At 38.8% G+C, this 18,653-nt stretch overlaps 1 protein-coding gene across 2 annotated transcripts in view; it reads right to left on the bottom strand.

The window, feature by feature from the left end:
• The window catches only part of LOC306668058 (uncharacterized protein), a 247,591-nt gene extending 230,139 nt beyond the window's left edge, over nt 1-17,452 (bottom strand). Inside the window, exons 1-2 of one of the 2 annotated variants that reach the window (XR_013765716.1) lie at nt 17,391-17,452; nt 15,426-15,656 (exon numbers count right to left, since the gene is read on the bottom strand). Coding sequence is in view for 1 of the 2 variants with exons in the window: in XM_079151094.1 (XP_079007220.1) it covers nt 17,391-17,402 (12 nt within the window). In the remaining variant the exon portion in view is untranslated. Of the gene's footprint in view, nt 1-15,425; nt 15,657-17,390 lie in introns of those variants that run through there. The other variant, XM_079151094.1, reaches the window with a different exon arrangement.
• Nucleotides 17,453-18,653: the final 1,201 nt, after the last annotated feature.

Consider the following 18,653-nt stretch of genomic DNA (forward strand, 5'->3'; position numbering starts at 1 on the left):
TATTTTTTGTTTTAAGACGGGATCTCACTAAGTTGCCCAGGCTGGTCTGGAACTTGCAATCCTCCTGCCTTTAGTAGCTGGGATTACAAGTGTGAACCATGATCCCACAATTCCAGCCTAAAAATAAATTTATGTGCACAAGGACCTTAAAACTTACTTCTCACACATGCATTTCTTAGGAAGATGCCTGAAAGATGCATTCCAGCAAAATGAAGGAGAAAGCAAAGTGAGAGAAGACAGAACTTCACAGTAAGAGGAGTTCTAACACCAAGGTTTAGCTAAAAGGTCATGACACCACAGATCTTGGGAGTACCAGTAAGCTGTGGAGCAGAGACAAAGGGCCCCTGGCAACAGGAAAGGGAAACAGCATTTCAGACAGTGTGGAATACTGGGCATTCCAAACAGAGTGTGTGAGAAATCAGAGGTGGGAAACTGTTTCCTGCTCAGGAACTTCCAATATTTCAGAAGTCAGATGTAATGAGAGGAGAGTTTGGAGAAGGAGAATAGGATTCCTTCTACTTTATATATAAAGTATATATAAAGCACTTCTTCTATATAAAGCACTTCTGCCAAGTATGTACTACCTAAAATATGATAATTATCTTCCATTTAGGTTTTTTTTAGATATTTGACAAACTTTTAAAATTGAGTAGTTCAGCAATCAGAGATGTATTTAGACCCACATACACTCTATTTTCCCAGTGGTGGGACGGACGGGTTAGAGATGAATTGAAATACGCAAAACATAAAGGATTACAAAAGGTACTGAGAGAGTTTTTCTTTTTCTTTTTTTTTTAACAAATATTTAATGTCATTAATTATCTAAATTATCAATAAACATTTTAAACCCTTATGTGCAAGTCATCACCAATATGTAGTGTATTATAGGTGACAAAAAAGAGATGTGTAATCCATGTATGACTTGTAAGTACTATTCTAGAAGTACGTACAGATCATTGGTAAAGGGCAGGTTCAAGGAGTTCACAGAGGAGGTAAGGTTTAGGCTTTGTCCCAGAGAACATATTCACTAATCAGAAAAGGACATTCCAGGTCTGGGGAGATAGCTCAGTCGGTAGAGTGCTTGCCTTGCAAGCACAAGGCCCTGGGTTCGATCCCCAACACCGCAGAAAAAAGAAAAAAGAAAAGGGCATTCCAATCCATATGTGGGATACTGTGGACGAACGAGGAAGTGTAGAAAGCTTGCATAAGGAGATGCAGGACAACACCACCAGGATGGAATGCAGCTCTCCATGGTACTGAAAGTTGAAGTCCAACCCCGAAAGGCATCACACGGGCTAATGGTGGAGTCCACAGCGTAGGCTGAGAATTGTTGTTAGTTAAAATGGATGTGGAAGGTCATTTAAACTGCCTATAAAGCTTAATATTCATTTAAAAAATTTTTTTATGATCTTGTGCACACTAAAGCTATAGAAGCACTAAGTTTCCCATGAGAAGGAACAGGTGAAATTGACATGCAGATTATCTGGTCGATGAAATCTTTCCACTTAAGATGACTTCAGCAGCCATCATTGTTAAAGAATTGTTCTTAAAATAACTCCAAAATCACCAGGGTGAAAGGGGTGAGTGGGTAGACAATTCTTAACTTGCCTGCAAGGGTTGCCAAATTCTGTTTTAAAGATTCACCATAATGCAAGCAATTAGATTAAATGATGTGAATTCACTATATCAAGATCCTTGATATAGAATATCCAGAATACATTTCATAGATAAAGAAGTTATTTAAAAAAAAACTATAAATTCAGATTCTATGGAGAATTTGCTATCAGTTAATTTATCTATGAGAGACCCTCTATTATAGTATATTTTAACAAAAGAGATTGTCTACTAAGAATAAATTAAATTATAATTAACTTTTAATTAAGTTACTCTCATGTAAATGGAAATGTTTTAATTAAAAATTGGCATCAAAGGCACCTACTAGAAAAATATTCTGTTAGTTGTGATGTACATGCATCTTTTGAAGATTTTTAACATAATGGGGTTTTTCACTTATTTGAACTGACTTTCTCTCAAACTGCCCTTCCCACACTGTGCTGGTAATTCAGAGAGTTGATATTTTATTCGCATGGCATTCTCCATTTTCAATTAAGAATGATATTAGACAAATTAAATTCAAAACACAGCTTTTGCTGTGTTTTGAATACCCAAGTTGAGATGTACAAAGATCGCTGATAAGGTATGAACACAAATAAATAGATTACATATCTTTTTTTAAGGGCTTATTTTGAAATTTTGAATGATGAATCACTCCTATCATGAGGATTGTGGGGGGCTGAAGTATAGCCAAATATTTTTAAAATAATATCAAACATAACCATTCTGGCAGAATGTTAAAGAAGTTAGACACATACTATCAAATGAGGACATAGAGATAAGGTGCTAGAATAAATTATCTATTCTGTCTGTTATTTATTTCAAGTTAATTGTACTGGGTAATGGAAATATGAAATTAGCATTATATAGAGAACTTGAGATCTAGAGTGAGTAAATATCTATCGAGTGCCTACCACTTATGATACAAGGCAAAGCTCTGTGCAGACGGTATCTCAAGTGCCTACAAAATAATTTGAAATATTTTAAAAAGAAGCATTTAAGTACATTTCACTGAAGTTATATTATTATTATTCCTTAGTATTCCTATATATGTCCCATCTTCCTCCACAAAATAGCTTAAAATCACCAATTGTCCTATGAGTATTTTAAGGTATGTCCAAAAAAAAAAAAAAAAAAAAAACTAATAATGTAAATCAGTCTATACCATATGAACTCTATAAGCAGGGAACACATAAAAATATGATTGGATTCTGAGGAAAACAGACCACTCTGTCTTTGGTGCTCAGAGAAGTCCTTAAGACTCAGTGCTGTTTGAATCTGTCTTCAAAGGATAAAAAGGATTTCAATAAAGGGAGTAGCAAGGATAGCATATTTCAGATTCCAGAAATAGCTTGCTTAAAGGAATCAAAGCAAGCAAGCCCAAGATGCCTTGAGCAGAGTGAATCCATTGCCATTGGTTGATAGTGCTGATTGATGTGTTGGTTGGTTGGGGAGGGGATAGAGATGTTTCATTTCTTCTTTTTTTATTCAGTACTGAGTTCCTGTAAGGGAAATGTTGTTGAGATTAGGAGTAGAGTAGTGTAGGGGAGGAGGGTTTAAAAACCAGACTGTCCTGGAATCAATATGTGAGCAAGTTATTTAATCCTTTTAATTCTTATGAACTTCCACTTTTTTTCCTTTTAAAATGAGATTAATAATTGCTTGCTACAAAATTTAAAAGAGATCACATATTGGACAGCCTCTATGTATGGTTCTGATGTGACTGTCACCACTGGAAAGAAGCAAGATAATGAAAGGCTTTGAATGTAGAAAGTTATTTTATGCATTGCTTTCCATGGGCCTACCTCTGCTTTAAGCATTTGACTAGTGTCAATATACGAAGATTGAGGAAGCAACCCCCAAGATCACAGAGCAGGAGCCAGGATTGGGACACAGAGCCAGCATTAGCAGAGTTGCTACTACAAAGCCTCTGCAGTTGGGTCACCTGGGGATTTTCCTAACTCACCACTACCTGGCTGTGTGACATGTCAAGTAATAACTATTTTTGCCCCCAATTCTTCATGTGTGAAACAGAGTTTATCCCTCATAGGAGCGAGCCTTTGTTCCAATAAAACTTTATTTATAAAAACAAGCAGTGGGCCAGACTTACCTCCCCTAAATCCCCATCATAGTTTGCATACTTCTGGTTTAGCCAACTACTAGCTGGATGATATTTGGAAAGTCATCTAACTACCTTCTATTCCTCACTTTTGCTGTCTGCTCTATCAAGCCAACAGCCAAGCATTATTTGTGAGGAGAAAAACCAAATGATGTGTGTAGAAATGCTTTGTTAATTCAAGCTACAATTAACCTTAGATTTTATAGTGTAAAGTCCACAAAATATAAATTATTTTAATGGAAGTTGGAGAAAGTCCCTTTCTAAGTGTTACAGGAGAGTAGGGAGCTGAAGCTCTAAACTTTGAGTCTTGTGTTCTGATGAAAGAAAATTTAAAATTAGACACCTAAAATCAAGCTGATAGGAAATAGATGTAAATGATGGGAACGTGAAGTTAAGGGGATAATTCTACAAAATGGGCCCACTGTGCTGACCCCCAAACACTTTCTTTTCCAAGAAGGAATTTACCTGCATCCCTGCCTAGCTTCAGTGGACAGGATATGTTGCATTCCTCAGCAAACTACCTGTTACCTGCAGAAGAAATGCAGGTCTGAAATAATTCTAACAGGAACACATGTTACCCTGAAGTGGGGACTTTTGTCACCCTTATACAGACCAGATCCTAGAACTCAAGGAGACAAGGATAATTCCACCAACCATAAAATCTTTAAGAACAGGTTCCAATTAGACCCAGTCAGCATGGGCCAAAGTGACCTAGAGTTATCATGGCAGCTGAGACTTTTGAAAGTCTGATGTCCTCCTGCTGTCAGTCAAAAGTCAAGAGGTGGGCCTGGGCAGAACTCACTGGAAATTTTCCTGGGACCCCCAACAAAACTGGAGTGTAAGAGAAGCATGCTGTCTGTCTCCTCTCTGAGAGGACCCATTCTCTCCCTTTAAATGTCCCCTTTCCCATCCCTTCTAATAAATGTGTTGCCTGTAACCGTGAGCAACATATCAGAAATCTACCTGACTTGACTGTAAGAATTGAGGGTTTGAAGGTGGGGGGGTCTTTGTACTACCTCAGTTTCCTGCAAGGCGCCTACACTATAACAAAGCGTAGAATTTTATTATGAGTGGAAGTAAGGTAAGACTCAAGCAAAGAACACTCTAGCTTGAAGAGTGGGTCATCTCCAAACACAGAACTACAAAGGGAACAATGCTTTTTCCAAATTTATAGCTGGTTGATATTTACCAGGAGAACAAGGGGTCTATGCTCTGGAGTCTTTTCCAATCAGACAATGAACTCCTCCTCAGGTCAGGCAGGGAGTTTTTGACCCTTGTTGGTCCTTTCTGGAACTTTCTGGAATAGTGGCCATTCTATTCAGTGGGGCTTCATCCACAAGGCGAGCCTATGTTAATGTGGTATGGGGTCTGTGACTGGGCAAACTTTAACTTAGTGTGTCTGCACTACTGAGAAATTGTCCTTCAAGCCAGATAGAGTGGTACGTGCCTGTAATCACAGGCCAGCCTCAGGAACTTTAGTGAGGCACTGAGCAACTTAATGAGACCCTGTCCTCAAATAAAAAGCACTAGGAATATAGAGTATTCCTGGGTTCAATTCCCAGTACACACAATAAAAAATTTTCCTCTGAAATACATTGATCTATGGCCATAAATTTTAACTTTACAATGACCTCAGTAGACCTTGTCAAGAGTAGCCTCATTGGTCTTTCTTCTTGACATGTTTCTTAATTGACTCCCTTTGTTCCTATGTCTAATTCTCAGGGTTAGTGCTCCTACTATTTTTCTATAAGTTACTCCATTATTCATTAGCCTTAAAAACAACTTAAGAAAACCTGAGATCCTGCCATCCTACTGATTTGCATTCCACTATTCATTACTACCACCTAACATCTGGAAGACCCTTGGTCCCAGGGTCCCATTGACTGAAAATCTCATATTTCAATGATGCTTGAAACATTATTTGCTTCCTAAAATTCACAGGAAGCCAAGACTAATCTCAAAGGCTTCCAATAGGGCTGAGGGTATAGCTTGATGGTAGAGGCCTAGCATACGAAAGGCCCTGGACTGGGCACCAAAAGAAAAAAAAAAAAAAGAATCTTTCAAGAGTTATGTTTACTTTTGCCTCTGTTACAAAAACTCTTGTTTTCCTGCTCTGTGTCCTTTTGGATATTGTATTCTGGAACTAATAAGGTAAAAGCAAGCATCCACTGATTTGGAGTTAGTGATACAATGCTGAAAAGAAATCAAGAAAGGAAACCTTCCCCATTGCATTTGGGGATACAGTGACTTGTTCATTCTTTCAACAAATGTTCGCTGGGCATGCATTATAATCCAGGCAACAGTGACATACTGAGAAGAAGATGCAGACCCTGGTCTGTGGGAATGGGCTGGTTGCTAGTGAACTGAACTGTTTTGCAAGATGAGACCCTTCTACTTGGCTTGGTTCAGTAGCAAACAACCTTTGAGCTGGACATGTAAAGCTTTTGCCAAGTGGAAAACTAACATGTACACAAAGGTAGCATCAGACATGTTCCAGTAGGGCCACATGTCATTCTCTGCCCTTGTTGGCTTGCCTTCTTCATAACGTTCATCACCAACAATTGTTCACTTGACAATTTCCTTTAAGTCAACTCATCTTTAAATTTAAGTACCTTTGTTTACAAAATGTCAGTTTTGTTGTACTAATTATAATTTTCTCTGATGAAAATTAAAATAAATTCATAATTATATAAATCAAAATAATAACAAATAGAATGTTAATTCTTATGCCATTAAATGTTATTTCCTTGACCGCCTATAATGTTGCATTCCACACTTTGGGTAACAGTATTTGGAGGAGTGGTAAGTTCAAATAGAGATTTAAAATTACATAATAGAATCACAGAATGTTCTGGGAGGAATCTTAGAAGTCATGAAATTTGACTGTCATCATTTACTAAGGTCCAGGTAAAAAGTATTTTTTTCCCAAAATGGCAAAGACAAATCTAGAATTGGAATGTACTCTTTCTAGTCTAGAGTTCTTTCCTATGTCACATAGGAGTAGATTTAACTTTCAATACCTACTGATTGAGAAATAAATTTATAAATCTCCAATTTTAGCCCAAGTCATCTAGAAACTTGCTTGAAAAAAAAAATTGATTCAATGAATCCTGTTCTTTAGAAATGACATTAATAAGTTTAATGCCAATGACTTTTCTAATTTCACTTGATACCATTAAATGATACTTCTAAAAGTATGGTAGTAACCAAATGTGTACATCTCAGCCATGTCATGAAATGACAGCAAAGTAACAATAAAGGATTAACACACCCCACCCCCACAGTGAAGGCAAGACACAATAGATATAAGAGATCCAAAGCAATCTGGAGGAAGAGAACACATTGGAATAAGCAGATGCTGAATTAACCAAGTAGAGATGGCTAAAATTGAAGTGCCTGCAGGCCAGGGTGCAGGGAAACCAGAAGCAAAAAGTGGAGGCCGCAGGCCCACTTGAAGTGAGGGGTGGGATTCCAAGTGAAAATGACTTCATGAGGATCAGTTGCAACTGAGGATGAGGAGCTGTTGTTGGGCTCTGCTTGTCCCTCCCCAGACCACACAACCAATGGCCAGCACTGCTTAAGTGATCAGTTAGCAAGTCCTGGGGTTCAGATCCGGACAGAGCTGAGGCTGCCCTCACCGAGGAAGTGAGATGAAAGTGAGTCTGGCAGCCCAGATGGCTCTGCTTGGTAGCCCTACTTGGCCCCCAGGACAGCCTGTGCAGCAAATAAGCGGATTTCTTCCTATGAAAATACTAGGCCAAAAGAAAGGACCTACAGATACTAATGGTTGGATATCCTTTAATCAAATGGCCAGTTCCTCAGATCAGATGCCCTTCTGTGAGGCTGACCAGTTCCTCCTGCCCAAACTGGCTTTTCATGGTACCGTTTTAAATGTGCACGGACAATGGATCATCAGACATCTTAAGTTCAGCTATGATATAAAGACAATGATAAGAATAAGCAAAAAAATCACTTAAGGTGTAGAGGCACAGTGACTAGAAGAACTTATGTAAAATGGTATTTAATAATTTCTGAGAGTGAAGATAATCATATTCATTAAACAAGAGTAAACTGGTATAGAAAAAATGAGAACCATGAAAAATCAAGAAAAAGATCGTAGAAATATAATGCGGAGTAGAAAAAGTATTCTTTTTAATCAATGGAAATTTTACAACTTGCAAAGAGAACATAAATCAAAAGTGTAGAACTACAAGGCAAATTAGTAGGAAATAGAAGTAAGAAAAGATTTATAGGTGGATCTCCCTGGAAAGACTTGTATAGAGTTGGTTTATTTTTTTTTATAACATGGAAATTGTCCCAAGTGGCTGCCTGGGTGTCTTCTATTCACACTCTATATTTCCATTAGACTTGCTCCAAATTGGGTTATCAAATATTTTTATTGGAAAAAGAATCTTTTAAATGTTTAGACTTAGTTACATACAACTTAACCTAGAAACACAGGTGCCACGTGTATAAATACCCTCACCATCACCACATTACTATTTTGTGAACCTCAGTCAGCTTGTTGCATAACTCCAAGGAGCCGGTTATGCTGGCTCATTCGGATTTCTCTCCCGTGCACCTGCTTCAGTGAGCAGTGGCTACCTGGCGGTGGAGGGGAGAGGGCAGGAAGGGGTTGAGGAATGCAGGTGTGTGCATGGTGCGGGGAAAAGAGGAAAGTTCTTCCTGACCAAGCTGAGCCAAGCCTTCCAAGGGGATACTGTGTGGTAGTTTCTGCAGTGATCTCCTAATAATTTGGCCACCTATCCAATGAGAAGGGAGTTGACCACCATCAAGGAAAACCAGAGCTGGACAGTAGTTAGGGCAGCAAAGATAGATATGACTCAGGAACTATTGCAATAGGTGAAAAGAGACTTGGTCTAGAACTGAGCCCAATTCCAAATGCAGCATGGACAAGCAGCAAGTGTAGACAAGGAACAGGTTGGGGTGGAGGGTGGGTATCTGTGGATGGAAAACTACTAAGAGCAGACATCAGAGCAAAAGAATTCCTGCTAAACTGGCTCAACGGGATTATAACTGAAGGCAGCCCAGATGGTCAACTATCACCCGGGGGAAAATAGAGGATGAGAAAATCTGAGAATAGGGAGGGTGAGCAGACACTAAGGGTAGCAGATTCTGGCCAAACTCAGTAATGAGGATTCTTGCTTGAACTGGATTCTACAAGGACAGAGATGAAAGGTCCGGCTTAGTTGAATAGCAGACCCAGAGGACTCTAAAGTTTGGTCAAGAAGAGAGTCTTCGTTTTTGCCTTGGAACAAAATTGGTATTTGCTATACCCAGTATGGTTCTTCTCACCTCATTTTGTGAAGTGATGGAAGCAAACTGCATGCTAGCCGGCTAAAACCAATGCCCAGAGCAAGAAGCCCCTCACCCCACCCAGTCTAAATATCCCCAGTCACTGTGACTAGCTTTTCTAAGCTCTCCTGCTCAACCCAGAGACTGAGATGTACCTGGGTACTTAGAAGTACTACCAGAAAGAACCCAAGAGTTCAGCCCTCAAGGTCCAAGAGTGTAGGTTCAGATTTTGCCTTTGACACTTGCTATCCATGAAATCTTGAGAAATATACCTAGTCATCTCAGTTTTGCAACCTGTAAAATGGGGATGATAATTGTGCCTAACCTCATAGTTGTGGGGATTAAATGGCTTCACATGGGACAAAATAAAGGCTTGATCTGTCAATCATTATTGCCACCTTTTCTTGATGTTAATTATTTATCCAGGGAATGTAGAATATGTTAATTCTCTTCTCCTCTCTTCTCTGTCCTACAAGTACTTTGCCCATATTCTTTGAAACTAAACCAAATGCCACTTGCTCTTTATAGACCAAGCCAAGGCAGTCTTGAAAAATAAGAACAAATTCCAAATAACTTTACAAAGAGGATAGGACAAAACTGGATCATTCTGTCAGTAAGGTAAGTAATGCTTGATCTTTGGAAAACCAAGTATAGTATTTATTTTTAACTGATACTATAATTATTGTTTTAAAGGTACAAAAATCTCATTTCAGTATTTTTTTTCATCCTTGATTTCTTCTACTATCCATTTGCCATTCAATAGCGTATTATTTAGTCTCCATGTGTTAGAGTAGTTTCTATTTTTATTTTATCATTTATTTCTAATTTCATTCCATTATGATCTGATAGAATGCAGAGTATTATCTCTGTTTTTTCTCTTTTTTTTTTTTTTTGTATTTACTAAGATTTGCTTTGTGGCATAAGATATAGTATATTATTTTAGAGAAGGATCCATGTGCTGCAAAGAAAAAAGTATATTCACTTGTTGATGGATGAAATATTATATATATATATATATGTTCTCTTAATTATTGATTGTATTATTTCTATATTTTATTTGTTTAGTTTTTGTTTGAAACATCTATCCAATAGTGAGAGAGGTGTGTTAAAGTCACCCAGTATTATTGTGTTGTGGTCTATTTAGTTCTTGAAATTGCAAAGGGTTTGTATGACATACATAGATGCTCCCCTGTTTGCAGCATATTTAAATTGTTATGTCTTGCTAATGTGTAATTCCTTAATTCCTTTCAGTAGAATGAAATACCCTTCTTTGTCCCTTCTGAATAATTCTGGTTTGAAGTTCTCTTTATCTTATATGAGGATGGAAACCCCTGCTTGTTTACACAGTCCATATGAGTGATATGTTTTTTTTTTTTTTTTTTTTTTTTTTTCCCTTTCCTTTCTCCTTCAGTCTGTGGATGTCTTTGCCTATGAGGTGAGTCTTTGGAGACAGCATATTGTTGGGTCTTGTTTTTTAATTAAAAATCATTAATTTACATAGGGCAATATTGTTTGATTCATTCTGTTATTTTTTTTCCCTTCCCCCCCCCCCTCTTTTCCCTCTATACAGTCCTTCCTTCCTCCATTCTTACCGGGTCTTATTTTTTGATCCAATCTGCTGTCTACATCTTTTCATTGATGAGTTTAGGCCATTAACATTCAAGGTTATTATTGAGATCTAATTTGTATTCCCAATCATTTTGGTTTATTTGTGGTTGTTAATTTGATTTAGTTTCTCCTTTGATTGTTCCTTTAGTGTAGTTCCTCCCTTTGCTGGTGGTTCACTTTATTTTTTCATTTCATTCTCATGGAATATTTTGTTGAGAATGTTCTGTAGTGCAGGTTTTTTAACTGAATTCTTTTAACTTTTCTTTGTCATGGAAGGTTTTTATTTCATCTTCAAATTTGAAACATAATTTTGCTGGATATAAAATTCTTGGTTGGCCTTCATTTTCCTTCAGAGCTTGAAATGTTATTCCAGGACCTCCTAGTTTTTGAGGGTCTGGGTTGATTAGTCAGTTGAGATCTGAATTGATTTCCCCCTATACATAATTTGCTTTTTTTCCTCTCACCTCCTTTGAGATTTTATCCTCATTCTGTATTTTAGTCATTCTCATTATAATGTGTCTTGGTGTGAGTCTGCTGTAATAAAAAGTCAACAAAAAAATGACCTAACATTACATCTAAAAAGCCCTAGAAAAAGAAGAACAAATCAACACCAAAAACAGTAGAAGACAGGAATAATCGAAGTCAGAGCTGAAATCAATGAAATTGAGACAAAACAATTGAAAAATTGACAAAACAAAAGTTGGTTCTTTGTTAGTGTGGCTAGAGGTTTATCAATTTTATTGATATTTTTTTCCAAAGAGAAAACCCAAATTACTAAAATATGTGATGATCACAATGGACACAACTAAAATACTAAAGATAATTAGAAACTATTTTAAAAATTTATACTCCAATAAAATATAAAATATTGAAGAAATCAACAAATTTCTATAGGCATATGACCTACCTATACTGAATCAGGAGGTCATACACGATTTAAACAGAATAATTCCAAGTAATGAAATAGAAATGCCATCAAAAGCCTACCAATTAAGAAAATCCCAGTACCAGATGCATTCTCAGCTGAGTCCTACAAGACTTTCACAGAAGAATTAACACCAATACTCCTCAAATTATTCCATGAAATAGAAAAGAAGGGAACCCTTCCAAACTCATTCTATGAGGCTAATATCACCCTGATACCAAACCAGACAAAGACACATCAAGGAAAGAAACCTTGAGGCCAATATCCCTGATGAACATTGATGCAAAAATGTCAATAAAATTCTGGTAAATCACATTCAAAAACATATTAAAAAGATAGTTTCCCAAGATCAAGGGGGTTCATCCCAGGGATGCAAGATTGGTTCAACATATGGAAACCAATAAATGCAATACATCACAGCAATAGACTTAAGAATCATATGATTGTGGGCTGGGGATATAGCTCAGTTAGTAGAGTGCTTGCCTTGCAAGCACAAGGCCCTGGGTTCAATCCCCAGCACCAAAAAAAAAAAACAAAAAAACAAAAAAGCAAAAAAACAAAAAAAAAAAAACAAGAATCATATGATCAAGATGCAGAAAAAGCATTTCACAAAATATAGGACCCCTTCATGTTGAAAGAAAATCTACGGATTTTCTAGTAGGAACATACCTCAACACTCTAAAAGCCATATATGCTCAATGGAAGGTCAATATCATTCTAAGTGGAGAAAAATTGGAAGCATTCCCTCTAAAAACTGGAAAAAGATGAGGATGCCCTCTTTCACCACTTTATTCAACACTGTCTTGAAACTCTACCCAGAGCAATTAGACCAAAGAACTTAAAGGTATACGAACAGGTAAAGAAGAACTCAAACTATCACTATTTGCCAATGACATGAGTCTATATTTAGAAGATCCAAAAAACTTCTAGAACTAATAAATGAATTCAGCATAGTAGCAGGATATAAAATCAGTAACCATAGATCAAATGCATTCCTATATATCAGTAATGAATCCACTGATAAAGAAAGAAATAAAACTACCCTATTCACAGTAGCCTCAGAATACTCGGGAATCAATCTAACAAAAAGGTGAAAGACCTCTACAATGAAAACTGCAGAACACTAAAGAAAGAAATTGAAGATCTTAGAAGATGGGAAGGCCTCCCATGCTCCTGGATAGGCAGAATTAATATTGTCAAGATGGCCGTACTACCAAAAGCATTACACAAATTTAATGCAATTCCTATTAAAATATCAATGACATTCTTCAGAGAACTAGAAAAAGCAATCATGAAATTCATTTGGAAAAATAAGAGACCCAGAATAGTCAAAGCAATCTTTAGCAAGAAAAGTAAAACAGGAGATGCCACAATACCAGACCTCAAACTATATTACAGAACTATAGTAATAAGAACAGCATGGTATTGGTATCAAGACAGACACATAGACCAATGGTACAGAATAGAAGACACAGATAAACCCACATAATTAGTTATCTCCTACTAGACAAAGGCACCAAAAACATTTGCTAGAGAAAAGATAGCATCCTCAACAAATGGTGCTGGGGAAAAATGAAAAGCCACATGTAACAAAATGGAATTAAACCTTTATCTCTCACCCTGCATGAAACTCAACTCAAAGTAGATCAAAGACTGAGGCACTAGAACAGAGACCCTGCAACTACTAGAAGAAAAAGTAGGCCCAAATCTTCACCATGTCGACTTAGGATCTGACTTCATTAACAAGACCCCTAAAGCACAAGAAGTTAAATCAAGAATCAATAATGGGATGGCTTCAAACTAAAAAACTTCTTCTCAGCAAAAGAAATGATAAAAAATGCGAAGAAAGTCTTACAGATTAGGAGAAAATCTTTACCACATGCACCTCAGAAAGCATTATTCTCCAGGATATATAAAGAACTCAAAAAACTAAACACCAAAAAAACAAATTATCCAATCAACACATGGACTAAGGAACTGCCCAGACACTTCACAGAAGATACATAATTGATCAACAAATATATGGGAAAATGTTGAACATCTCTAGCAATTAGAGAAATGCAAATCAAAACTACTCTAAAATTTCATTTCCAATCAGAATGGCAATAATCAAGAATACAAGCAACAATAAATGTTGGCAAGGATGTGGGGAAAAAGGTGCACTCATACAGTGCTGGGGGTGGTAGGAGTGTAAATTTGTGCAGCTGCTCTGGAAAGCAATGTGGAGATTCCTCAGAAAACTTGGAATGGACCCACCATCTGACCCAGCTATCTCACTCCTTGGTTTATACTCAAAGGACTTAAAATCATCATACTATAGTGACACAACCACATCAATGTTTATAGCAGCTCAATTCACAATAGCTAAACTAGGGAACCAATCTAGGTGTCCTTCAACAGATGAATGGATAAAGAAAATGTGGTGTATATGTGTGTGTGTGTGTGTGTGTATACATATATATATATACACACACCACATTGAATATATACATATATATTCAATGGAATATTATCCAGTTTTAAAGAAGAATGAAATTATGGCATTTGCTGGTAAATGGATGGAGTTGGAGAATATCATGCTAAGCAAAATAAGCCAAACCCCAAAAACCAAAGCCCGAATGCTTTCTCTGATATGCAAATACTAATTCACAATAAGGGGCGGGGGTGCCAGGGAAAAAATCCTTACTTTAGATTAGGTAGAGGGGAGTGAAGGGAGGGGAAGGGGTATGGGGGTAGGAAGGATAGTAGAGTGAAACAGACATTATTATTTCATGTACATGTATGACTACATGACCAGTGTGATCCTATAATATGCACAATAAGAAAAATGAGAGATTACACTCCATTTATGTATGATCTATCAAAAAGCATCAATGCATTCTACTGTCATGTTGGGACTAATGACACGTTAACTAACTCAGGCTGACTCCTTACTCCCTGGTGGGTGAGCAAGATCAAGGCTCAAAGGCGGTTTCAAAGGTTAATGACGATAAATCGGACCACCGTCAGGGATTGGTTAACAACAGCCCCGAGAACGTGATTAGCTCGTGCTTGCCATATAGTCCTATGGGACTCCCGCCCCTGTGAACCCCCTGTGCTTTGCTGACCTTTAAGCTGATTGGTTCCCGCCCAGCCTCCACCCTACATAAAAGCTGTGTGACTCTCTCAGTAAAGGAGTTCCTGCTGTGACGGGTCTCCCTGATGCGTCTGATTGTCCTCCACCCAGAGGGCTGGGTGCAGGTGGTCAGTCGGGGCCCTACCTTACCTTTCCCGGTCTGGCCTTGTTGGGGAGTGCTCCCTTCCCTTGTCGCTGGTCGAGAAGAGCAGGGGGGCTTAAGACCCTGACACTGTCATGTATAAATTAGAACAAATTAAAAATTTTTAAATAAAAATAAAGTATAAAAATCTAATTTAGAAAACAAATGCTATTCAAAGATTTTTAATGAAACGTTCTTTGTCTCTGTGATATTGTAATATTATAGGAAACATATATTTGCTCTTTGTCTCTGGTTCCTGGCACAGAGTTTTTGAAGCCCTGTGAATTTTCTGAGTGGCGAGGGTGAGAGAAACATCTTTTCATGACAAACCTCTTTCAACCACCCTGCTTTTGTGCCAGTGAGGTGACTCTTGGATGTCAGGATTTGGTTGCCAGAGGAACTAGCACTTACTCCAGGGAGTTGGAGTTAAACCACAGATCACCCAGTTGGTGTCTCCCAAAATCTGCAGAATGTGGGAGAAGTCTCCCAGCATTGGGAGTCAGAAATCGTATATGGGGCGGGGTGGGGGTGGGATGGAGATTCTCCTTTTTAACTCCCAATCTGCTAATCCTAACTCCCTTCCTTGAGAAACAACCATTTTTAACCTTTTAATCTCTTTTTCTGGTAGTCATCTCCCCACTGTATGTAGTATGCTTATGCTAATATTTCCTATTGCCATGAGTCAGCTCTGACTTACCATAGACCAGACCCGTTCCTGTCTTTCCGAATGTCAGAACTTACTGAATAACAATAAATTCTCAAGCTCTGTCAATTTCATCAGCTTTAAATCACCAGGTCCTTATGGTTCACTTGGTAGCTGGGAGTAAGGTAATCAAAAGTTATTTTATTCCATTCCAATCTTAATTACTAGGATCTATCATTCGTGTCCACATCACACTTAACATAAGGATATATAGGCTATGGAACGTCTGGGAAAGGGTTAATGGTGGCCACAGGGTTTGAAGAGGCCGAACTGAAAGCAAAGGCAGAGAACCAATAGAAATGCAAAAGGTCACTGCAGGTGGTCAGACCAGGTAGAAGCAGCCAGAAAGGCATGGAACTTGCTCAAGGTGAGGAGCTGTTCTAGGCAGGGAGCTGTTTAAAGTGAGGATCCAGAGGGCAGATAGATTTGAGCTGAGTCCCAGGGACAGAGTTGGGAGCTGGGAGCTTGTGGACCTCTGATACCACCGTTTACTGATGATGAGTTCTGCCTCCTCAAATGTTGAAGTTTGAACATTAGAGAAACATGCCAAGGCAAGCATATTAAGCAGGTTTTATTTAAAGGTAATAATACAGACTTCTCCCCGCAGGGAGAAGGGGGCCATGGCTGATGTTCTACAGTCCCAAGAAGGGAGCGTGCCCTGCAACTCTTATAGAGTAGGGTCTCATTTGTTCTGTTCTCTCCCCACTTATCTCTCCTTTCTGCCTACATGACTAGGCCCAGGAGTTGCCTGTGACTTAGCAAAAAAATGTGAGCCGCAGATGGCAGGTGGAGGGCCAAAGGGATTCAGGCAGGTAAGAGCCCAGGGGGCATTAATTAGCAGCTCCTTGCCTGCAGTCCTTGATAAGGGCAGGTAAGTTTGGTAATCAATGGATCCTTGACATTCCATTCTCCCAGGTGCAGTTTCCAACTTCCAGAGGCAGATAATTTTCATGGCCTCCATTTCCTCGATTTGACCAGATTTCCTATTTCTACACTAACTCCCTGTTCCCAGTTCTGGCTTCGAGGTTTGGTGACATCAGCATGGGCCACAACACCTCACCACCAACTCAGCACCCCTCCTGTTCGGTGCTTCAGGTGAGGGACTGCCTTGATTGTTGTTCTAGGGAGTTTGATCAGTTCACAGGCCTGGTTTCTCTGATTTAATTCAGTAGGTTCACAGGTGGTGATTTTTTATTAGCATGATAAATTTATTAGCTTGTGCCTTATGATTGTACTGTGCAGGTAGGGGTTTTTCTTTTCAATAAGCCCTGTATGTCCAATATCTGTGGTTATCTATTTGCCCAAATAAGTTACCAGATCCTTCTGCCTTAGCACTTACGCTCAAAATGGAATAGCTCAGGGCAAACGGCTTTATAGAATGGAGAAACTCAGTGCTAGGCACAGCCTGAGTATGGCTGTTCTACACATCCCTGAGTAACCCCGAGCAGGGTGCAGACTGCTCTCCTTGCCTATCTTTTTACCTTTTATGCATTGCATTTTTTGCTATGATAGATTAGGCTATAATTCATGTATGTTACTTACTTCAATACACAATACTTGTACAATACATAGGGTATATTAATATGTTCTATTTTGTTTACTATAGAGTAAAGTAGGGTGTGATGATTCTCCATTTTTGTAAATCCATTTGTTCCCTTAGAATTTTGAGTTGATTCTTCTGTCTTCAACTATTTTTTTCTCACATTCTATCAATCTTTCAAGTTGTACATGCATCGTACCAATAACCACTGACTCTCGTAGTTTCTCTTTTAGTTCCAACATCCTGTCATGTTTTCATCACCATCCATTTTTTGCAGTTGTCCCAGAAGAAGGGTTAATTACACTTACTTTGTGGTCCATCTTCTTGGGTTCTGTCCAGGTGCCATCTTTGTCTTCTCGGGGAACTTGGGCCACCGGCTTTGACCTCCTCTGATTTAGGATCATGTTTCTTGATCCTACTACTGAGCAGCAGGAAGAACACAGGCTTCAAGTCGGTCAGTCTCAGAATTAACACCTGCATCTGCTACCAAATATTGATTTTAAGCCATGCAATCACCCTGGTTCTTCATTTAGCCACTGTACATTAATGGATGTAATAGAAAATTCTTCAAGAAATATGAATTTCCTTACTGAGCACATACCATGCCCCTGGGGTACTATTCTAAGCTCTTCGGTGGCCTTTTCTCATTTAATCCTCACACCAACCTTACAAGGTAAACAGAATTAAAGTCACCATTATGATTGAGGGAGCTGAGGCTAAGGGAGGGTATGTAATGTTCAGAAAGTCACACAGCATGGGAGGAGGAAAGCAAGGAACATGCTCAGACTCTCCACTGCTACAGTGCACTTGCCTTTGTGTGCAAATACATCCTGATAGATAATAAGCCATACGGCATCTCATATACGTTTCATGTCCCAGGATTTCTCTGTAAAGGTTGGTTGGTCTAATGGAACACTTTGTTAAAAAACTGATCGACTGTAACTATTCTCCAGGCAGAGCCTGGAGCCAGCAAAGCAGAGCGGCAGAGTGAGCATGTTCCACCACGCAGATGCGGCCCCACAGGCTGAGCTTTAATGAGCCTTCTCCACTATATGATTTCATTAACTACCAGGCCCATTATGCAAAAAGTTCACTTTCAGCTCCAGGAGCCCCGAACTGCGGCTTTCTGCAGCAGTCCTTGGATTTCAAGCAGCAAGGCCACCCTTCGCCTCACCGGCTTGTTGAAGGACTACATGAGAATGTGAATCCCCAAATCACTGATGACCTGGTTCCCCTGAGAAGCAGCTCAAATGATGGAAATGGCTAACACTCCTGTAACTGGGCCTCACATCTACAGACATACGTCCAGGGGAGGCCACGTCGCATGTTTTTTCAAACTCCTCAGACAGTGCCAAGGAGCACCAGGGTGCAAGAGCTCAAAACACCCAGCTCAGTTATCACCTAGGAAATGTCAGCTCTCTCTGTTCCCAGATGGAACGCTGCAGTCAGCTGACATTATCCTTCAACTGCTTTCTTTTCATCTTAAGGACATCTGTCCAAATGTTAACCTGGATGTTCTCCATCTAGAGCATCACTGAAATAAAACCACAAGTTTATCTCTCTGCAGATAT

The sequence above is a fragment of the Sciurus vulgaris genome (assembly GCF_902686455.1).
Source record: "Sciurus vulgaris genome assembly, chromosome: 8".
Lineage (NCBI taxonomy): Eukaryota > Metazoa > Chordata > Mammalia > Rodentia > Sciuridae > Sciurus > Sciurus vulgaris.